Genomic DNA, 23,592 nt, shown 5'->3' on the forward strand with positions numbered 1-23,592 from the left:
TCCAGTTCCGCTTCCAGATTTTTGTTTGCTTCCCCCTGATGACAGGAAATATCTTCTAATTTTGAGATTCTTTCTTCTGCTTGCTTCATTCTATTTTGGAGACTCTCCACTGTACTCTTAATTTGCTCTACTGTGTTCTTAATTTCTGATATACCAGCCTTGATTTGCTTTATTGCTTCCTTAAATTCTTTGAACTCTTGCATGAGCTTCTCATTGTTGATCAGAATCTTTAAAATGAGTCTTATGGATTCTGTGTGCCCCATTTTCTCGATGTCTTCCTCAGTTAACTCTGGGGTTGGCATAGGGTTTTGCTCCTTTGCAGGGGAGTTTTCAGTAATATTCATTGTGCTTTTGTCTCTTCTTTTGCTCTTGATCATTGTACTTCTGGTTAGCAGAGTCTTCTCCTTGGGGCAGGTTTCTAAGCTGTGTCACCCACAGGGCTGCAATGCAATTTTACTTATTGCAGTTGGTATACAACTTTTTGCTTGCAGCCACTTGTGCCACAACCTCCAGTGAGTTCCAGGTCTGGGTTCTTATGTCAGATTTCCACCGTGGTCTCCACAGCCCCAGCTCTTGGCTCACCACTCTCCACTTCCTGTGATACCATGCTGAGGCTGCACCATTGTCTCTGCAACCTTTCTCCCCCTTCCGGTTAGAGCAGGTCCCAGGATTAGAGAGACACCAGGTGTCCTATATAGTTAGGTTGTTGGTGGCGCTGATCTTGTTGGAACCTGTTGGGCTTTGGGTCTAGGTGCCACACGGACCTGCTTTGGCCAGTAGGCTGCCACAGTTGCTATTATTTTCCTGACAGACCAGTGCAATCACGGACCTCAGCAAGTTCTCGCGAGATCAGCACATGCGCAGTTCGCTATTGTCCCCTGCAATCCCAAAGCTATTGCCACAGTGCGCAAAATGGCGCCTGATATACAACCACTACAGTTCTTGATCTGCTGGTTGTCAGATCCGAGGGCTATCCAGACCTGCCCTGGTGGAACCCGTAGAATGCCACATCGTTGCAGTTCACTGAGACAGAAATGAGCTAACTCCCAGCTCAGCGCATGCTCAGTCCCTTCCCTTGCCCTTTCCTCCTTACACAAAATGGCGCCCAATTCAGCTCTAAGGGGCTGACTGGGCTATGGAATCCACTCTGTTCTTGCACTGCCCGTCTGAGATCTGCTGCTCTGTGTCTGCTCCTGATCAAATCAAACGTACCAGTAGAACGGACAGTTCTTTGTCTGGGTTCACAATCCAAGCTCCCAGTGAAAGTCCCTTCCCACCTGGTTGCTGGTGGAGTTCAGATCGCCGTGCTGGAGTATCAGTCTCTGCAACACCACACCGTTGTATCCGCTGCTTTCCTGTGTTGGTCAGTCTCCAGGTACCCCTCTGCTGTTGTTCTGTCCCTTCCTATTTCCTGAAATATGTCCTCTCTGCTTCATCCTGATTAAATGTTTTTCCGTCCGCATAAACGTGTCTTAACCCTATTCGGCCATCTTGATTCTCCACTAAAGCCAGTTTCTCTATGTCAGTATCTTTACCTAACTATAGCAGGCAGGTTATGTTCAACTTCTTGTTCCACATCTCCACATGAGTATGTAATACACATTTCAAAACTGTGTCCCAAACCAAAATCCTTATTTTCGTCTCTTAGAAAATTTCTACCCATATGTTTCTGATGAATTAATGACAGTTCTGTTCTAGGTTTTCAGCCAAAAGTAGTTTTGAACTTCCTTATGGAATCTTGGTTTCCAGGTAAAATCGCTGCCAAAATGTCAACATGGGAGGTCCTGGCTTGCCAAGGTTATTTCAGTGGTCTCTTCATTGGATTTTGCTTTGCCCCAGTTGGATCTCTTCATTCATTAATCCCATTGTCTTCTCACAACAGCTGAGACCTTCAAAGGACCAAGTCAGAGCTTAAAGTGGTCTTTTTGTACTTGGAGTTCACCCCACCACAGCCACTTAGCATTCAGTTTGTTGCTCATTCTACCTCACCCACAATGGCCACCTTTGCCACTCTTGCATTAGGATCAGTTACTGCTGTTCTGCACCTCGAGTGCTTCTACCATGAAGACCTCACGGGGTAATTCTTTTGAGTTTTTTTGCTCATCTAAGTGAGGCCTGCTGTAACCAATATTTAAGATGGCAGCCTGACACTCTGCTTCCTACTCTTCCATAACATACTTGCTCTACTCCTTCTGCTAAAATGCAGTGAAGGCAAGGATCTTTGGTCACAGTGCCTAGAGAAGGGCTTTGAATGACTATATCACGTCAATATATCATTAACTCAGTCAATTGGAATATCCCATAAAATCTTTTGAGTAGGTTTTTCTTGGATTAGGGAATACACACGGAATTAACCAACAATACATAGGCTGGCTTCAGAGTACTCCAATATTTAATACAAATGAGGGCTGTGTGTTTTAATTTTATAAATTTTATAACTCTTTGCATATTCTCTATGAAAATAGGACAGTTTCTGTCTTGCTGGTCTTGCCTAACCTAATCTTTAAGCAGTGTATAACTACATTTAAAAGTCACATGAAGTTAAATACTTAACAAAATTGGAAGCAAAGCAGGGCCATTCAGACAACCCATCCTGAAAGGAGAATCTGATTCTACTCTAAACTCTAAGAGTTTAGGGGTCTTGTTTAAAGAAATGGTTTCTAAACAGATTTTCTGGTGGTTATCTGGATCATTGAAGAGTTGGAGGAAACCACCCTGTATACAGAAATGGTGTTATTAAAATGACATGAAGTATTGGGAAACCTTCATTGTTGCTTTTCTTACTTAAACAAAGACAATCCCTTTATTAACCATTGTTCAAACAAATGAAAACTCATGGTTCAGGGCACAACTAGCTAGAGGAGAATGACTAAGAAAAAGGGCAGCTGATATAAAAGGTAACATGACTCTCATAGACTTTACACAAAGGAAATTTATTTGGTCATGTCCATTTGACAAAGGTCCAGATTCATGTCCCCCATTTAGGGATAACCACGCCCCATCCCCAAGGATGACTGATACTTCTGCTGGTTCACTCCTCAAATGGCAATAACATTACAACAAGGCCAGGCAGAAGACAGGAGCCAGAACTTGAAATCAGGTTCTCCATTGTGGGTAGTATGGACTCACTGCTTGAGCCATCATCTGTTGCCTGTACAATCTACATTAGTGGGAAGCTAGAATTGGGCATAGAGTTGGGATTTCAGTCAATATACTCTGATACCTACCACAAATTTCTTAACTTTTTTTTCGAAGATTTATTTTTATTACAAAGTCAGGTATACAGAGAGGAGAGACAGAGAGGAAGATCTTCCGTCCAATGATTCACTCCCCAAGTGAGCTGCAATGGCCGGTACTGCGCCAGTCTGAAGCCGGGAACCTGGAACCTCTTCCAGGTCTCCCACGTGGGTGCAGGGTCCCAAAGCTTTGGACCATCCTCGACTGCTTTCCCAGGCCACAAGCAGGGAGCTGGATGGGAAGTGGAGCTGCTGGGATTAGAACCGGCGCCCATATGGGATCCCAGGGCGTTCAAGGTGAGGACTTTAGCTGCTAGGCCACGCCGCCAGGTCCACATTTCTTAACTTTAAGGTGACAGTTCTCTGTGTGTGTTTTCAGGTGCTTAGATTCTCCTGAATAAGAGGCTACTTTAGCATTGTGATTCTGAAAGCATTTTATCAGTTTTTCCTAAACGCAGTCTCTTCCCCACCACCCCTCCGCCCTTCCACAGTGCTGTTTGGCAAGGTGATTGGAATTCTCTTGGGAAGAACAAGCCATAATGAGCTTTTAGGTATCTTTGTTTCATTCAGTGTTGATGATAAGGTGGTGTAAGAACCTTTTCATTTGGGCTTTTTGAATCTGTTTTTAAAGTCGGGATTGTAGTTTAAAGGCCTTGTAGACTCCTAAGACTCCACGATGGGTCATCCAGAAGTAGAACATGCACTGCCATTACACGGGAGACTGGTAGTTTAGGATGTTGGGAAATAGCCAGGAGAAAGTTTTTTTGTTACTCTATACATACTAAAGAGCGGAATGAGTATTGCTAAGCCAATTGCAAATAATTTATTCCTGGATAAAAGAATTTACTACATTTCTATACTGTGTGTAAGAATGGCTTACTTATAACTTAGTAATGACTTAGTATAGTAATTAATATAACCTGTAGGAGATTTTAGTTAAAATGTAATCATTGTTGGATTCTAAACTACTGTAAAAATGACTTACACCTGTTTGGGTTAGCGGTGTCTTTAGTGAAACATCACATGGGAACTATTTATTTCTTAGGAAAATGGTTGCCACTAATGGTATGTAAATATGAACCTTTCCCAGGTAAGTGCAGTGTAATGCAATAATTTTCTTTCTAGCAGCCTCCCCATGTTAGTCGTGCCACATGATCAGTCTTCTGTTTGGTTGGTTTTATAAATCCTAAAAGTTCCAATTCAGAAACGGCTCTGATAAACCGAGCACTGGAGAATAAGGCTAAGGAAATTGGCTGTGTTGTATTTTTGACAAAAATAGGTTAAGGTCTCAGTGATAAAGTACTAGTTGACAAATAGACATTTTAAACATTCATTCCTAAATTAAGCTATATTCATTTCCTGAGAAGTATGAAATGAAATTAGAATCCACAAACACACATACAAAAAGGATGTAATGCCTAAATCTAATTTTTCACATAGGATAAAAATTACATCCTTTTCCTCACCCCATGACTATTCCTGAGAGTATATTAGCAAAATGCAAGATTCAATGACAGTTTCATTTTGGCAAGTTTTGGAATATAAGCAGGAAAAAAATTTTTTGAGTATCTAGAATGTAACAATTACTTGGGTATGTTATGGCTAATACCATAATAAGGTCTGTATATCCAAGTGAAGATTCATAGATCTATAAACTTACATTTTATGTGTGTCTGGACCAATGTAGAGCTGATAAAAGGATACTGGATAATTTCACTCATTTCTTCAGAAGGTGCAGCCTTTGCATCTATATCTTCAGCAGCTGTGACAACTGTTGCAAAAGCCTTTTGAATACATAAGACAGAGGAAAATAAAAATTTCCACAGTTGCCAAACATCTTTTATTATACTTCCGATGGTTTTGTAATTAAGCCAAATCCAATACTGCTGCTTGATAGCTGGCACATTTGTTTCTAAGTATATCACATTTCAGATTCTGAAAACTAGACCTAAGGAGCATTCAATTACAACGTTAAAATGTAACTTTATAATAATCTTGTTTCAAAGAACGTTAAGAAGCAACGTATCCAAAGGTAAACAAGCCTCATTTTCTCTATCAATCTTCCTCACCTAGGGAATTGTCTGTTTTTCTTATAAGCAGCCAATTATGGATATTTTCAAATAGTGTAAGACATCTGTAAACCCAGGGTTTTTAACAGTTCATGTTTTACCAAGTGTTCCTTGTACTTCCTGATTGCAAAATCTGTTTTGTAGTCATTCCATTTTTTAAAAATGTAACGTAAAAAGGGAAATTCTAGATAATAATATGCTTTATTTTGTGGAATAACAACCTAAATTGTTTAGCTTCTGCTTAATGCCAAGTATCCAGTTATGTTACATACTTATTTTGATCTGGCATCAACACAGAATTGGCTGGGTTGAAGAGTGTGAGATCAGAAAACAGCAGTTTGGGAGTTGTGGTGTTTCTTAAAGTGTGAAAATACCAGGCAGTTTACCCTTCCAAACAAAAGACAAGGTATTGAAAAATAAGTTACAAGGTAATAAAAGAAAGTGTTCTAGTAAAGTTCCATATAGCAGACTAGAACAATACAGTCTGCTCTGTCTCTTTAACCTACCTCTGACCAGTCCACAAGGTTGATTAGCCTGCTGCATTCCAGGTGCAGCTTATATGCTATGCAGATGTCTGGGGCAATATTGGGAATGCAGCCTTCTTCACTTTTCAGGGCTTCATTCTAAAAACATACAGTGAAGTAAGGTAACTACTCTTTTCAGATGATGAGGAATACAACTCAGACATTGATGCAACCCTTAACCTAGATTTAGAACATCAGTATCTCTGGTGTCCTTTTAGTCTACTACTCTTCCGGAGTTATCCAGTTCTGGTTTAGATTTAGGCCTTGGTCAAAGTCCCTCTGGCTCCTAGACACAAGAACATTCTTAGAATTCAAGTACACTTCTCAGGTTAATAATTGTTAATTTCTGAGATTATAGTGCATTTCTGATTGTCATAAAAAGTTTATAGAATTCTTTGGGATTATTTCATAAAACTGTACAACCCAGGGCTAGTGCAGTGGCACAATTTGCTGATCCTCTGCCTGCAAGCATCAGATTCCCAAGAGTGTTGGTTCATGTCCCAGACATTCCATTTCCCATCCAGCTCCCTGCTTGTAGCCTGGAAAAGCAGTGGAGGATGGTCCAAAGCTGCGGGAATCTGCACCTGCATGGGAGATGCAAAAAAAGCTATGGCCATCACGGCCATTTGGGGAGTGAACCAGCAAATGGAAGACCCCCAGTCTCTCCTCTCCGTAATCTGCCAAGAAAAATAAATCTTTAAAGCCTACCATGACTGGGAATGTAAATTGTCAGTACTGTAGATTTTAAGCCCTTTTAGAAGCCTTCAGTGGTTTTACAACTATTTGAATTCCATGATGGTTATTAAGAATGACAAAATCTTAACATATATATCTAGGTCAGGATTAAGAGTTTTAATGTGTGACTTTTTGTTAACAATAGCTCATTTGCTATGTAAATATAAAAATTATTAAAATTATCTCCTATTATCTTTGAGAACCACAGGTTCATTTATACTGTTTCTATTCCCTGGCTTCACTTGGCATGTTTGTGTGCCATTTTGCAACAAGAAACTGATAACCAAGAGATTCATGCTGTCATAGAGTTGATATCTAAGTAACTTATCTGACAACTCTTCCCAAAATATTCTTTTCTCTCCCTTTTTCCTCTCTCCTTAATGTGAACATCTTACCTGGCTATAAGAAAGCTAGTTTTAAAATTCTAAATGGGTAAGCTGTCCTTACAATATTTTAGGAACAGTAACTCTCTGGATTTAACGTAGTGTATTGCTTAGGAGTCGGCTCGATGGGTTAGTTGCCAAACTCTGCATCAAGCTTCCTAAAGATACTCAGACCCTTGTTTCCTTTAGATTCTGATGCAAATCCAAACTGACTTTCCTTATCCATTAGATGCAGCCATCTCGGTATTTAATTTCACCAGGCTGTTCTGTTTCATCTGTTATTTGGTTACACCTGTAAGAAACCTTTATTTTCAGGGGAGAAGTAGCAAGCATCACACTTTTGAATCTTAGTACCTACCTGGCTGGGTTTATAACACAAAGGGCAGACAGTTGAAAATGGTCAAAAATTGTTGCCATTAGTTGACTACAGATTGCTGTTTTCACTGGGTAAGAAAACTTCCAAGATTGAATTAGTGCAATCTAGGTCCTAAGCTGCCAACTTTCATTAAACTAAAGCTAAAAATTCATACCATTTTGTAACAGGGAACTCCCAGGCTAACCTCATAACTGAATCTGTTTCTTACCTTGAGATAATAGTAAGGATTGTTGAGTGCAGTATGGAGGGCTATTCGTGGAGCAGCATTTAAGTGTTCACGAAGGATGTTGGCAGCACTGAAATAAACCACCTCATGCAAAGGCTGTGTCTCAGGAGGCAAAAGATAATCTCTGAAAAAGGCCAAAGTCTAGTATTAGATTCTAGATAAGCAAGGGTTTGTTTTCATTTTTGTCTGTGCTCAATGGAGGACTTCTTGCCACAGACTGAACAAAATGAAATGAGAGAAAAATCCAAGTATCAGGCCCAATGCACAGTTTTACTTCAAATTTACTTCTTAGGACTGATGTGCCAGCATCCCATATGAGCATTAGTTTAGGTATCAGTTGCTCCACTTCCAATCTAAAAGCAAAAGATGGCCCAAGTGCTTTCAATCCTGCACCCACGTGTCAGACTCAGGTTTGGCCTGGCCCAGTCTTGGCCTTACTACCACTTGGGAAGTGAACAAGCAGATGAAGATTTCAGGCTCTCCTCTCTCTGTAACTCTTTTAAAAAATTAAATAACTCTTTAAAAGTTTTTAAAGGATGCTTTTTTTGGAAAGGCAGATTTATGTAGAGACCACTAATGACCACAATGGCTGGAACTGAGCTTATTCAAAGCCAGGCGCTTGTTCCAGGTTTCCCTTGCTGGTACAGGATTCCAAAGCTGTAGGCCATCCTCTACTGCTTTCCCAGGCCATAAGCACGGAGCTGGCCAGCAAGTTCAACAGCTGGGACACAAATAGGCACCCATATGGAATCCTGGCACTTGCAAGATGGAAAATTAGCCAATTGAGCCATTGCGTTGGGCCCAAGAAGTACTTGTTTTTCAAAGCTTCTTCCAAACTTTACACTAAAAGAAACTATTTCAAAAAGGAATGTCATAAATATACACATTACTTGAACATTTCATAGTTAACTTTTTAGAAAAATGGGTATCTACATCCTCTATTAGAGCAAGCATTTAGTTCTTGAAGCGTTAAATGTTTGCCTGCAGCCTGGATGAATTTAAGGAAACTGGAGATGAGTGGCCTGCCGGGGTGCCTGGGTCTGTTCTCCTTTCCATCTCCTGACTACTATGCACTCTGACACGCAGCAGGTGATCGCTCAAGTAATCGTCACTGCTACCAACATGGGAAGCCTAGACTGAGTTTCTGGTTCCTCCCTTTGCTGTGGTTTAACCCTGGAAGCTGTGGACATGGGGCACTGTACTAGTAAATAGAAAATCCTCTTCTCTCTCTCTTTTTGTCTCCCTATTTCTCTGTCTTTTAAACAACTACTTTTAAACTTAAACGTGGGCCAGTTGTAATGCCTCAATGTCTAAATTCTCACTTTCCAAGTGCCAGAGTCCCATATGGGCCGCAGTTCATGTTCCAGCAGCTCCACTTCCCATCCAGCTCCCTGCTTATGGCCTGGGAAAGCAGTAGAAGATAACCAAAAGCTTTGAGACCAAGAATAAGCTCTTGGCTTTACATCAGCTCAGCTCCAGCTGTTGTGGTTGGTCATTTGGGGGTGAACCAATGGAAGGAAGATCTCTCCTTCTCCCTGTAAACATGCCTTTCTAATAAAAATAAATATTAAAAAAACCTTAACATGTGACTTGAGATTTTCTTTTTCCACTGTGGGTTAATGAAAGACATTACAGACTGTGTTGGTTCATTCTCCTACCAGCCCAGGCAGAACAAAATCGTCTGTTAGTGCAGCCACCACGGGCATGTCCTTCCAGGTGTCTTGTCTTTGCTCCTGAAATTGGTACCAGTTCTAGAGATTGCCCCTACACCTGCTTTACTCTTTTGTGTCAGTGGCTTGAGTGAAAGCACAGTCAACATACACACTGCTCTTCACCCCTCCTCTTTTATCTGTTCTTGCATTACTATACGCATTCCACTTCTAGATTCTTCTCCTTCTTCCAGAGTCAACTGAACAAGCCCTATTTACCAAAAGTGTTTAATTTTGACTGTTAAGTTTCAGATATAGGTTTGGAGACAATAAGTCAAGCTAGAAAAGGCTTTCCTTGTAGAAGAAAGCACAGTAAAGTAGGATTTTGGCTCACCTGGGCAGCAAGTGGGGCAGTCTGACACAAGGCCCCTCAGGTTTTGGGCACTTGTCTTTTTATGCCATGTGTATGGAAAAGGGCCACGTATTTTTGCAGAGACCTGCATCCACCTGTGGTAATGTGGGCCTGTATGAGCAAAAACCCCCTTAATGCATGCTTACTGGACTCAACAATACACACTGGTCTTATCCTAAGATGTCCCTGGCAAGGAACTATAAAAGAGTCAAGCCAGCAGAATCTTAGGCAAGGAAATGCCAGTGTGCCATCTTCAAGGTCATTCTGCTTGTGCCCAGTTTTACCAGATGCAGAGTTAACCATTTGTGTTCCACTGGTCTAACAATTAACAGACTTGACTCTCACAAAAGATCTGCATTCTAAACCCCAAAACTTCTCAGGAAATGTTATCTGTGATGTTTCTTGTCTCTAATGCTGGCTAACTACCAATTTGTAACTTCTTACCATAAAGTTGCTACACCAGCCTAATATAGCACGTTCTCAATTATTACACACATGGCTGCCATTCGGAAACCTTCCTGAAGTCTCTACTAGGTAATAATGATTGGAAATCTAATAAGCAACCAGGTAGACTTAATTTCGGAGCCTCCAGCTATTGCGTCACACTTGCACTCCTCTCCTTTTTAAATGGCTTTAGTTTCGGACAATTCTCAAGGTGAGAAACCTTTGTAGATGTCTTCGGAGAACCTCCATCAGAGGTATAATAAAACCACCTGCCTTTATTTTGTTTCTACTGGGCTACATAAGATAAATGATAATAAGAACAAAATAATAGACTTTTTGTCCAATTACAGACTTGGAGGCTGGTGTAAAAATACACTTCTACAACTTATTTGCAATGAGAATAAGAAATAAATGAGTCTGGCATTTAGGGAACTGCATAATGTTTATTTCAGATTCAGGTGAGAATTTACAAGCAGATGAGAGGTACTACTCTGAAGAGATATTTCTGTCCCAACTGTTAAGATTAGAATCAACAAGGCCTACAAAATCGTGGCTGCATTAACTTATAAAGTGGCACCCCAGTCTAGGCTCTAAAATGCGGCAGTTTACTCTCTCACCTGTCACTTTTTGCCGAGAGCTATGCACCCTGTCCTGTGAACCTTGCCACCTGAAGTCAACTGCTTATCAAGGCCAAATCATACTGCAAAGCTACTGTTAGTGACTACAACGGTCACAGTACAGTAAAAGGGAAGAATGAGGAGCTTGGGCTAGACATTACATGAGCAAACAGCAAGACCTGGCAGGGCGGGGTTAACTCTTAAGTTTCAGATCATAATTTTTCACGACGAAGGTCTGCTTATTGTTGCAGTGCTTCACTGCTAAAGAGATACATACTTCTGAACCTTTTTTGTTAATACTTGGTCAACCACTTTAGACTTCCTGTGTAGCATTAGCAACTTCTCCCTAATGATGAGAAACAATGACTCTACCCCTGCCATGTCCTAGAAAATGGAACTTTCTTCCTTCCAGGAAGGACATGGCATTTACCAGGCAAGCACTCCACCTTCAGAAACTGAGCATCTGTTTTTTCCGTACTATATTCAATGCCTCGTCTATTGTTGGGTTTGAATTAGTGTTAAAAAAACAGAATAGAGGGTTTTCATTTTTCCCACTTTCTATTTAAACATTTAATTTCTTCTGCACATTTCTCGGTTTTAAGTATAGCATATCCGACTTCATGAACAGTAACTTAAATAGATACTAAAGCAGCTTTGGGAAATTCTTGACTCAAGATGATCTGGGTTGCCCAGGAAGGAATCCTGCTAAGATCCAGACTGCACAGGTAGGCTTCTGTATTTACTGAGCATGTCTCCATATGAATTTATTGCCCAAATCCGAGTTACATTACTATTTTTGTAAGTTCTTTATTCAGGGCGAAATAGAGCAGCATGGTGAGTCGTTTGTTTCCTGGAATTGGACCAGATCCAGGAAACAGGCAAACTCCTTGCAAAGACATAGCAAAGATAAAGTATAATGTGAACATTTTGGTATTAGAAGAGGGAAAAATATTTTCTAATCCCGAAATTTCTCTCCAGTTGGTCTAATGAACTAAATCATATTTAAACTTGCTTCCTGGAACTGACAGGGAATTAATGAACTTGATCATTTGATCTGACACCTTGGTAAGAACAGAAAAGGAAAATTACAAGCTGAAGCTGAATGGAGCAAATGAAAAGGATAGTCTAATCTAGGAGAAAATATCCTGGGCCACATGACTATATCATGTTGTTTGGAAAAAAAGCACAATTTATGACTCTTAACTTACCTCACCAGACAGTCAATGAAGTCCACAACCTTTTCTCTGAGTACTTCAAACCTGGTTTGCTTCTTATTTGTTCTTCTTAACTCCTTCATTTCCAGGAGGGACTACGGATGAAAGAACATAACTTTTCAGGTGACTCAGAGCCAACAAACCACCAGATTCTCTTGCTCAGCTGGAAGCAAATGGTGCCCATTCCATAAGATGAAAAGGAACCAGATCAAGATGGGTATTGCTTACTTTTAGTGTTGAAGTCTGGTTTTTAAGTATATACACATAAGTTTTCAGAGAAAGAAAAAAAGCAGTGATGAAGTTACATGGCAGAGTATTCACTGCGCATATTCTTAGGTCTTTAAAGAAAAGGATTGAGAAGAACCTTGCCTTCTGACAACTAGCAAAACAAATTCCATGTGTTTTGTTTCACTTGGATATAAATTTTTCTCTATAATTTGGTATCAGGATAAAACAAAGTTCCTTGACAATCAAGATTCCAAAAATAGAATTATCAGAGAAGCAATATTAGCAGAAATATTGTGGCTCGAATCTAGTGTGAATAGGTAGGTCAGAAGCAGAAAAATATGCCAACTGATTATGGCTCTTCTGAAACTCAACTCGCTCACACAGCAAAACACATCAGATAACCTGACTTTTTTTGCCACCACGTTCCACTTTCCCATAGAATCACTTCAGTTTTTTCCTGAGCTTGCAGGACCAGCTTCCACCTATGTTGGCTAGTAAACTCTAGACTGAGCAGCACATGGATTGTGAGGATGGCTGTGGGATAAACAGGATATTTAATTTATAAGTGAATTAACAGACATCTTTATTCCTAATTGTGGTTTAAAAATGAAAACAAAGACATTAAGGCAGAGCTAATCCGGGGCACAAATGGAAACAGGGAGTCTCACATGATGTAGCTGGAAGGAAAAGAGAGTGGCCTGACCTTTTGAAGATGATAGAGGTCTGTCTTCTGAAGTCCCTTTGCCTGTGACCCAGAACTGTCTTCTTCCTCCTTGACATCTGCTTTTAATACAAAACCAATATATATCAATTACAGTAAATCCAATTCAAGAGAACACACATTTGTACTAATCCAAAGTAAAAGCTTTACTCAAATAATTTTGTCCAGAAGCTAAACATCAATAAATACTACAGAATGTAAGCTGTCATGAGGCTTTTTCACAAAGCTAGCTACTGAATTTCAGAACTGTTACCAAAGTGAAAACAATATAACCAAAGGAAAACCACTCAAAGCAACAGCCAAAAGCCTCAAATATTTGTGCTGTTATAAACAGCTTTTAAAAAAATCATACAAACTTACATTGTTTTCCTTTGATCGTGCCAAGACTGTAACTGACACATCCTACACCCTAGCTGACTTCAGTTTTTCTGTAGCTGAAACAATGTATTTCAGCATAATGAGTATACCATGTGACAGTGTTCAACTCACCTAGGAGAACGTACAGTGTATCATGGTTCTTTCAGCAACAGCAGGGGCGGGGGGAGGGGTTGACCAGGAAAATGTGTAACTGAGCTGCTTCTGGACACCGTAAAACCCTGATATCTTCTAAAAGCAGGGATGTGAACTGGACCATCTGGCCTAAATCTAAGACCTCCTGTCTTAAGTAAAGCTGGAAAATATGTACTGTTCCCAAAAAAGAACTTTCTTTTAAGCTAAGGATATTTTCTAGCTCTAGAAAGACATTAAGATTAAAATAGCTATTTAATTCATTGTCTAATCTCATCAACATAGCACAGCCTTAAAAATAAATCTGATATATCACTCTGCCCTACTTAAACTTCCCCAGTTGTCATATTAAACCTCAAACAGTGTAAATTAAATGCCAAGCAACAAAAGATAGCATGTAGTCAAATATTTTTACTTACGCAACATGAGGCATTTTAAGGTCATTTATTAATGAATAATCTCAAACAGACATTTTTTTTAAACATGGTAGTTTTATTTTGATTTGTAGAATTTTTCATTCTTCATCTTGCTAATCATCTTAATCTCCTACCTCCCATTCTGAAAACCTGCACTCTTTGACTCATTGTCAGCGTATCAAATAATTTGCTCACTTGTTCCATGTTACATGCATTCTAATTAAAATGATTCTTCACTTTCTTTGTTAAAAATCCCTATGAATTTAATGCTGTGAAAGATTGAAGTTTATCATTGTTAAACCAATTCTACTGCTTATATCCAGTGATCATAGTTAGAAGACATTTAAATCATGCATGAGTAAAAAAGAAACAGTGAATTGGTTCTATCCTAACTAGCTGTGTGATCTCAAGTCACTCTGTCTCCCTGGATCTTCTGGCTTTAGCTGGACTTAATGCCACTAACCCATGGCCCTTTACAAGCTTCATATTCTGAAAAGGGGCTCAGATTATACTGCAGTGGCGAAAGAGGAATGCCCACAGATAACCTGAAGGGGAACCATGTGGTAAATGTGAGAACTTCCTCATTCTGACTGCACCTGGCATTCCAGGTAGGCAATGTTTTCTTCCTCTTCTATGTGTGAGCACTCACTGGCTATGGAGGAATATGGAGGGATTTGTATAGAAGCAGTTTCCTCGGGCCAGAACTGTAGTGTAGTGGGCAAAGTTTGCCGCCTACAATGCTGACATCTCATTAGCTATACTGGTTCCTGTCTCAGCTTACTGCTAAAGGCCTGGAAAAAGCAGCAGAGGATGGACCAACTGCTTGGGCACCCATTATCCACATGGGAGACCCATATGAAGCTCCTGTGTCCTTGCTTCAGCGTGGCAGTGCTAGCCATTACAGACCTCGGGGGAATCAACCAGTACAAGTGGCCGCAATGGCCAGAGCTGAGCCCATCTGAAGCTAGGAGCCCATAGCTTCTTCTGGGTCTCCCATGGGGGCGAAGGGTCCCAAGGCTTTGGGCCATCCTCGGTTGCTCTCCCAGGCCACAAGCAGGGAGAAGGATGGGAGGCAGGGCTGCTGAGATTCGAACCAGTGCCGATATGGAATTCTGGCGCATGCAAGGCAAGGAGTTTAGCTGCTAGGCTACTGCACAGGCCCAATGCAGAGGAATTTTAAGAGAAAGGAACACTTGACAAACAGAACAAACTAAAATGATAATTACAAGTGAGATATTTTCACCATGTCCTGTCCAAGTCTATGTCCTTATAAACCAAGCTGGTTCTTTTTGCAATATCCATTAAAAACTTCCCTAAATCAGGCCCAGTGTGTGGCACAGCTGCCACGTGCAATGCAAGTATCCCACACAGGTGCTGGTTAAAGTAACAGCTGCTCAGTGAATATATCTTTCTGCTAATGGCCTAAGCAGCTTTCAGCAGAATATGGCGCAAGCTCTTGGGTTTGTGCTACCCACATTTACGATCCTGAAGTTGTCTGTGGCTTCTGAATCTGGCCTGGCATAGCTCAGGCCTCTATGGCTATCTGGAAAGTGAACCAGCACATACAAGATCTCTACCTTGCTTTCTCTCTGCCTATTTTTAACTTTGACTTTCAAAAAAAAAAAAAAAAAAAAAAAAAAAAAACTTCAAAAGAAAACAAAACTTTCCCTAGAGGAAAGCAGTGAAATTTTTGTGCTATGCAAAGTGAAGAGCTTATGCAAAGGTAATGATCACTTTCAGTCCATGATAGCCCATGAGTTCTAAGAGACCTCGGAGGAGAATCTGGCTTCCTATATGCGATCAGGCTCCTCCAGCATTCAGCAAATACACATGCAGCTCATGCAAACTTAAGGAAACTTGAACCCTCTAATACTGAGGAATGCCAGGCTGCTTTAACTCACATAGGACTGAAAGATTCAAGTTTTTGCGAATCAGATTAAAGCTTTCTACATATTTTGGTTATCAGCATAACACTGAACCTCACTGTTATGGAAACAGTTCATAGATATTAACTTTTCAGGCTTACAATTGGTTTATGCAGTGCTTTTGCAATCTACAAAGATTTGATGATATGTTTAAGAAGAAGCATCTAAGGCTCGGCGCGGTAGTCTAGTGGCTAAAGTCCTCACCTTGTATTCCTGGGATCCCATACGAGTGCTGGTTCTAATCTCAGCAGCCCAGCTTCCCATCCAGCTACCTGCTTGTGGCCTGGGAAAGCAGCTGAGGACAGCGCATATCCTTGGGACCCTTTACCTGTGTGGGAGACCTGGAAGAAGCTGCTGGCTTTGCATAGGCTCAGCTCTGGCCATTGCAGTCACTTGGGGAGTTAATCAGCAGATGGAAGACCTTCCTCTCTGTCCCTCCTCCTCTCTGTATATCTGACTTTCCAATAAAAATAAAACAAATCTTAAAAAAAAAAGAAAAAAATCTAAAAGGAGACTATAATTAGGATGCTTTGCTACTTTCTTTAATCCTTTTGATTATTTGTTGTTTCTATTTTCTGTGCTTAGGTAAGTCCTCCAACTGTCCATTTGAGGAGAAAGGTTTTATGCCATCTGTTGCCCTGTGTTGTTCAACCCAAATCTAAAGGAGAAACACTCGGCCTCTTTCTGATTGCTAAGATGTGATAATCTGAGATCTGGTATATACAACTCATCAGGAACTACTTTATCTCTCCATTTCTTAACACATCAGAACCTGGTATTTTCCATGTCCGTTTAGTTCAGTCAATGTCAAAGCCAGCAGAGGGGCAGGATATTATATTCTCACCATCAAGGCTCTGAAACTGAGCAAGGAACTCCTCAATTTTCTTTGCTGTGTTGTCAAGCTGATTTTCAGAAGAGGACTTAAAAACACTGGAACATTTCTGAAGCATGGTCATCAATTCATCTTTTGCCAACATCCTAGAACAGAATAAGACAGGAGATGTAATACAACAGAACTAACATACTTAAAAACGTTTTCTATATATTCAATGTTTCTGCTTGGGAGATGAGATACATTCTTCATTAACAGATACCAACCCCCTGGGAAGATATTCTCCTTATTGTATTTGACATTCAGAAATATTTTTGAACAATTCTCATGGTAAAGCTTAACTCAAACCATTTAAAAAGGCCTGGGTTTATGGCTTGGCTCTGGCATTTGCCATGTTTGTAACACTGAACAAGTTTACTACACATGTCTGACCCTTAGTTTACTTGCCTATCAAGGGAAAAAGAAACAAGCATTCCATATGCAGGTTGGTTCAAGTCTGGACTGTTCCAATTTTGATCCAACTCCCTGTTAATACACCTGGGAAAGCACCGGAGGATGGCCTAATTCCTTGGGTCTCTGCATCCAAGTGGGAGAAGTTCTTACTCCAATGTGGCCCAGCCCTGGGTACTGTAGCCATTTTGATAATGAACCAATAGTTGGAAGATCTCTGTCTCTCCCTTTCTCTCTGTAACTCTGCCTTCCAAATAATAATTTTTTTAGAAAAGACACAAAGCAGACTATGACTACAAAGAAACTAAATTGGTTCCTTAAACCAAAATGTAAACCCAAATCAAAAAATTATACATAAATATGAATATATAGGTGTATATATAAAAGCAATAATGGCCACAAGGGCTGGAGCGAGGTCAGTCTGAGGCCATCAACCAGGAGCTTCTTCCTAGTCATTCAAGTAGGTACAGGAGTCCAGGCACTTGTACCATATTTTACTGCTTTCCCCAGGCAATTAACAAACAGCTGGACTGGGAAGTGGAGCAGCTGGGTCTCACACAGGCGCCCATATGGGATGCAGATACTGCAGGTGGTAGCTTTTCCTCTTGAAAAATTTTCAGGGAAGTATATGTGGAGGCCATTGCAATAATCCAGATGAGAGTGACTGACTTGAATTATGTCAGTGTCAATGAAGGAAGAGGTCTGACTTCTGAGAAATTTGGAAGACAAGAGTTTAAATTTTTAGCTTAAACAACCAGAAAGGGAAAAAAATGTGGGAAGATAGAACGTTTCTGGGGGAAGATGTCCAGTTCAGTTATTGGACATTGTTGATTTTGAGCAGGGTATTGGACATCCAAGTGGAGGGATTACGTGAACAGATGGGCATAGCAGGGTGGTGCTCAGAAGAGCAGGATGGGCTCACAATTGTATCTTGGGGCATAATATTATACCAGGCAGAATAAAAGGCACCAGCAATAACTGTGATGGGACAGAACTGAGGAAGAAGGAAAGCCAAGAGCATCTGAGCACCTCAGATAACAGGCTAATATGAATCAAGACAGCATTTACCATTATACTTAAAATAATGGTGGCTACTGGTGACTTCAGCAAAATTAGTTTCATAGAGTACTAGAGGCTACTATCTACTCAAGGGCAGATGGGAGGAGAAGAATCGGAGCCAGAGAGAAAATTCTTTCCAGTTCTGATGAATTCTATCTAGCATTTTATTTCAAAGTAAATACTCACCAAATAACACTGACAAAAATCTATCAAAATTGAAAAGGAAAAAAAAATAAGTGCATGAAATTAAAGGGATAAGAAGGAAAAAAAAGAAAAACAAACTCATATCTGAGATAGGTCTCATTAATGTTACAAAAGAGCTATTTATCTTTAATCAACTTAAGAAATAATATGACCCTCAAGTAAATGGTTCAGAAACAGTATATGATATTTAATGTGTTTTAAACAAGTCTTCCTAAGAGAGAAAATCACGAAGCATTCATTCAAAACAATCATCTTGCAGGGCAATTGTGTTCTGCTTCACCACACCAGAGACCAAGTGTTTTTGGGACCAATGTTGTGGAGTAGCATGTTATGTCATGTCTTTGACTCCAATATCCCCTACTTTAGCAATAATTTGAGTAATGGCTTCTCCACTTTCAATCTACCTTCCTGCCAATGTGTCTAGAAAGACAGCTAAAGACGGTCCAAATACTTGGGACCCTTGCCATTCAGGTGGATACCAGGATGGTGTTCCAGGCTCCTGGTTTTGGCCTGGCTCAGCCCTGGCTATTGTGACTTTTTGGGGAATGAACCAGATCTCTCTGTGTCTCTCTTTGTTTCGCATTCAAATACATGAATAAATATAATCTTTAAAGAAAAGAAAAAGATCAGGGAGAAAAGCCAGTCATTTATGCTTAAAGACTATTATATAAACTAAGATCGTGAGAATAAGCTAGAGGAAAAAATGGACAGTCCGTGGCAAATGCAAAGGTCTTCCAATAGAATTATCAAGAACACTGCCATTATAAAGCAACTTTGAAAAACCCTGAAAAGTCCAATCTAAAAATCAATGTTATATGATTTCTAACAATGAGACAACAACCAAAAGTATGTTTTAAATCAGATGCCACCAGAGAAGCTACCTGAACTTATAACTAGAAGTTTAACGTGTAGTCTATTGATTTCTTTTTTTTTTTTAAAGATTTATTCATTTTATTACAAAGCCAGATATACACAGAGGAGGAGAGACAGAGAGGAAGATCCTCTGTCCGATGATTCACTCCCCAAGTGAGCCTCAACGGGCCGATGTGCGCCGATCTGAAGCCAGGAACCAGGAACCTCTTCCGGGTCTCCCACGCGGGTGCAGGGTCCCAATGCATTGGACCGTCCTCGACTGCTTTCCCAGGCCACAAGCAGGGAGCTGGATGGGAAGTGGAGCAGCCGGGATTAGAACCGGCGCCCATATGGGATCCCGGGGCTTTCAAGGCGAGGACTTTAGCCACTAGGCCACGCCGCCGGGCCCTAGTCCATTGATTTCTTAGAATTCTAGACCCTGGCCATCACAGAAATTACCACTTGATTGTAGCTGCATTTCTGCTTGTCTGTCTGCATCTCTCACATGTCCAAAATTCTATGTAGGTATTGGGTCAGGGTCATCTTTGTTATTAGAAGAACGGCTCAACAAACCTAGCACTGGAAAAATACATTTTTTTAATGGATCAACAAGACAACGGCCATGCAAAAATAAAACATTTCATGGCCTTAGCCCTTGGTGAATAGTGCTCTAAGGAAAATGCAAGTCAAGGTGCCCTTCAGATACCATGTTCTTTTGAAGAATATTGTATGTAAAGAAATGTAATTCTTTACCTGTTAAAATACAACTTTAAAAAATATATAACCCTGAATTCAGAAAAAAGAAGGGGTTGCCAAACTTAAGGTCTGAGCAGATTAGATATTTTGGAGTTTCACCAATTAACATTGCTTGGACAGGCATTACGTGTGGCAGTTCAGATGTTGTGTGAGGGCCCAGCACAGTTCCAGCAGCCTTGAACGTGCTGGGATCCCATATGGGCACTGGTTCTAATCCCAGCAGCCCCACTTCCTATCCAGCTCCCTGCTTGTGGCCTGGGAAAGCAGTCAAGGATGGCCCAAGGCCTTGGGACCCTTCATCCGTGTGGGAGACCTGGAAGAGTTTCTGGCTTCTGCCTTCAGATTGTGCAGCTCCAGCCGTTGCGGTCATTTGGGAAGTGAATCATCGGATGGAAACCTTTCTGTCTGTCTCTCCTCCTCTCTCTACATATCTGACTTCGCAGTAAAAGTAAGTAAATCTTAAAAACAAAAACAAAGGATGTTGTGTGAGATGTGTGCATCCCATACTGCAGTCAGTGCTCAGCAAGGCAGCTGGGTGTTTGATAGGAATGTTTGTTAAAGAAAAAGCAAGAGAAGTCCCAGAAATATCCTAATTGAAGGAATTGTAGAAGTACAAAGAAATCTTATTGGAATTTGAGAATAAAATGATAGCCTTTCAGTGAAAACTGAGTTTCCATGGGGAGTAATTTTTCCCAAATACCATGAAATTAGTTTCTTATCTTTCACTGCACCTGGTAGGTCACTAATATTTGTGTCATTAAGTCTGGATTTAAAGTGCTTTTCAGTGTCAATTTTCCTCCTACTGTGCCCATCTGTTTCAAGGGCCCAGAGGAAGCCAGAACTTAATAAATAATCAGTTTTTGAACTTTTTAAATAATATTTTAATATAAGTGATTAAATCCATGGAGAAGAATTATAAAACTATATGCAGACGCTTATCTCAAAACTAATTTCCTTTTCTCACTATCCAAATGCTCATCATTTTTAACTGAACACAAAAGGGACATTGTACACAGAAGTGAAACAAAAAAATGTAGATTTCTACTTCTTTTAATTTTTTTTTTTTTTTTTTACTGGAATGGCATATTCACAGAAAAAGATCTTCCATCTGTTGATTCATTCCGCCAGTGCCCACAACAGCCAGAGCTGAGCCTATCTGAAGCCAAGAGCCAGAAATTTCTTCTGGGTCTCCCACATACGTGCAGGGTCCCAAGGCTTTGGGCCATCCTCCACTGTTTTCCCAGATTACAAGCAGGGAGTTGGTTGGGAAGTGGTGCAACCGGGACAAGAACTGTCACCCACATAGGATCCTGGTGCTTACAAGATGAAGATTTAGCCACTGAGCCATTACACCAAGACCTGATTTCTACTTTCAAAAGACATGTTTGTGGCCAGGGCACGGCATAGTACACAAAGGCTCTGTGGTGCCAGCATCCCATAGGGGTACTGGTTTGAGTTCCAGCTGTTGTTCTTTTGATCCAGCTCCCCGCCTGTGTTTTGGGAAAGCAACAGAGGATGGTGCAATTCCTTGGGCCCCTGCACCCACATGGCACATGCAGAAGAAACTTCTGGCTTCCCATCGACTCAGCTCACGCTATTTCAACTATTTCAGGAGTGAACCAGTGGATGCAGAATATCTTTCCTCTTCTCTATACTTCTTTCAAATAAAAATAAATAATTTCCTTTTTAAAAAATAAATAATTTTTTTAAAAGATTTATTTATTTTTATTGCACAGTCAGATACACAGAGAGGAGGAGAGACAGAGAGGAAGATCTTTCATTCGATGATTCACTCCCCAAGTGGCCACAATGGCCAGAGCTGAGTCAATCTGAAGCCAGGAGCCAGGAGTTCTTCCAGGTTTCCCACATGAGTGTAGGATCCCAAGGCCTTGGGCCATTCTTGACTGCTTTCCCAGGCCACAAGCAGGGAGCTAGATGGAAAGCGGGGCCACTGGAACTAGAACCTACGTCTGTAAGGGATCCCGACACGTGCAAGGCGAGGACTTTAGCTGCTAGGTTGCTGCACCAGGCCCTTAATAAATACATTTCTAAAAGCATAAATAAAAGGTTTATTTTTGAGGGATGGTAACTGACAATAATACTAACATATTTATTCATATAATAGATAAGTAATTTGTGAATTATCCAACACTAACGTAGACAGCATCACAGCGGAGAAGGCTTCAAGGGGCTCTGCGTACTCCTTTGTACTTCTAATCAAAGTCAGCAATTCTCACTTTCACAAGGAGCACATCACTCAGTGATCCTGCTCCTCCCCACACCAGATAGGGCTGTCGTGTTCTCATCTTCCAATGATCACGCTCCTTGCCTTGATGCCAAGCTGACAGAGTCCACGTGATCCCTATCGGGGCTCCCCTCTTATGGTCCCAATTTCTGACAACTGTCCCTGGCTTTCCTTTCAAAGCAGGGTAAAGTCAGCAAAGATAAGGATGGTTGCTACACTAGAATACCATAAGGTACAAGCATAAGTTCAACAAACAAATAAATGTTCTTAGACACAACATGGCCACTTACAAAATTTGGCAGGAAGTCCTGAAGGAAGGTGTTACTGGCAGGCTTAGAGCAGATTAAGAAAATAAAGAAAGAAACCAAACCTACCTCAGTAGCTGTAAGGCTGATGAATACTCCTTTGAATGCCATATGTTCCTTTCTAAACATGCACAGTACAACTCTCTGATCTGTAAATGAACAGCATATTTGTGAGGAACCCAAAGAGCTATACTAAGCTTATGTAACAGTCATTTGGAAAAACCTTGTACATAGTTAAAACACCCAAAAAAAATGAATTTCATTAAAAACAACCCTTTTACTTAGACGACAACATATTTGCTCTAATACATAAATAAAATTTTGTAAGAACACAACTATCTTAAATGTGAGATGAAACTATTTGGGGACTGGCTTGCTGCACTGATCACTCTACAAGAGGAAAATAACAGAAGTGCTACGAAGATGCTCCTTGGCAGAAACCACTTCCCGGTCAGCCACTCCCACAGGGCAGCCTCTGCTCTAGATGGGAGCATTTAGAAATATGGATCTCTTTCATTTGCATCAACTCCACGGGTGTTCAGAAGGATGAAGGATAAGCCCTCCTTATGTTGGCATCCTTGGTACACAGCAAGGTTAACCACTGAGCATTCTCAAATAGATTCCTTTCCCCAGTTTACTAAGAGAGCAGAGAACCAGTTCTCTCAAAACAGGGGAAAAAGAAGTATTAAAGAGGAAAATTTAAATAACATAGTACAAATACATTAAAGGGTTAACACTACCACTGGAATATATCAAAGCAAAACAAACAAAACCAGTATTTCAATCACCAGCAATGTGTACAGCTGGAATGCACTTAGACTGTGTTGCTATTTTAAGTGGATTCATTTCCAGTTCTGATGCTTGAGTGCTTAGTAGTATTCCCACTTTATAGATTCCAAATGAGGAAGACTTGGTTACCTGTCGACCCAGTGGGTACTTAGGAAGAGAAGAGGTAAAGTTATGAAGGCATTTCAAAGCCAGGAAGTAATTTACATGGTAAGCATGCAGGTTTTCTAGTAATGACTGTGCTTCCTCCTAAAAAAAAAATCACACAATATAGAGTTATGTAAGCCACTGAGCAGAAGGACATAATAAAATCAGTTTCATGGATATGTAATCTTCGAAACACAGGTAAGATTCAAAAGTAAATTGACTTGTTAATTTATGAAAAGTGGAGAGACCACATAAAAATCCACGACCAAGGCAG

The 23,592-nt window shown here is 40.5% G+C and overlaps 1 protein-coding gene across 5 annotated transcripts in view; it reads right to left on the bottom strand.

Moving 5' to 3' along the window:
• Positions 1 to 2,674: 2,674 nt before the first annotated feature.
• ORC3 (origin recognition complex subunit 3) overlaps positions 2,675 to 23,592 on the bottom strand; it is a 62,042-nt gene continuing 41,124 nt past the window's right edge. The window contains exons 12-20 of one of the 5 annotated variants that reach the window (XM_058660908.1): positions 23,304 to 23,420; positions 22,455 to 22,534; positions 16,527 to 16,660; positions 12,817 to 12,893; positions 11,880 to 11,980; positions 7,532 to 7,673; positions 5,812 to 5,928; positions 4,893 to 5,020; positions 2,675 to 2,783 (exon numbers count right to left, since the gene is read on the bottom strand). In XM_058660908.1, coding sequence (XP_058516891.1) covers positions 2,690 to 2,783; positions 4,893 to 5,020; positions 5,812 to 5,928; positions 7,532 to 7,673; positions 11,880 to 11,980; positions 12,817 to 12,893; positions 16,527 to 16,660; positions 22,455 to 22,534; positions 23,304 to 23,420 — 990 coding nt within the window. In that variant the 3' untranslated portion in view covers positions 2,675 to 2,689. Of the gene's footprint in view, positions 2,784 to 4,329; positions 4,464 to 4,892; positions 5,021 to 5,811; positions 5,929 to 6,009; positions 6,116 to 7,531; positions 7,674 to 11,879; positions 11,981 to 12,816; positions 12,897 to 16,526; positions 16,661 to 22,454; positions 22,535 to 23,303; positions 23,421 to 23,592 lie in introns of those variants that run through there. The other 4 variants (XM_058660905.1, XM_058660915.1, XM_004580401.3 and 1 more) reach the window with 4 other exon arrangements.

The sequence above is a fragment of the Ochotona princeps genome, chromosome 1 (assembly GCF_030435755.1).
Source record: "Ochotona princeps isolate mOchPri1 chromosome 1, mOchPri1.hap1, whole genome shotgun sequence".
NCBI lineage: Eukaryota > Metazoa > Chordata > Mammalia > Lagomorpha > Ochotonidae > Ochotona > Ochotona princeps.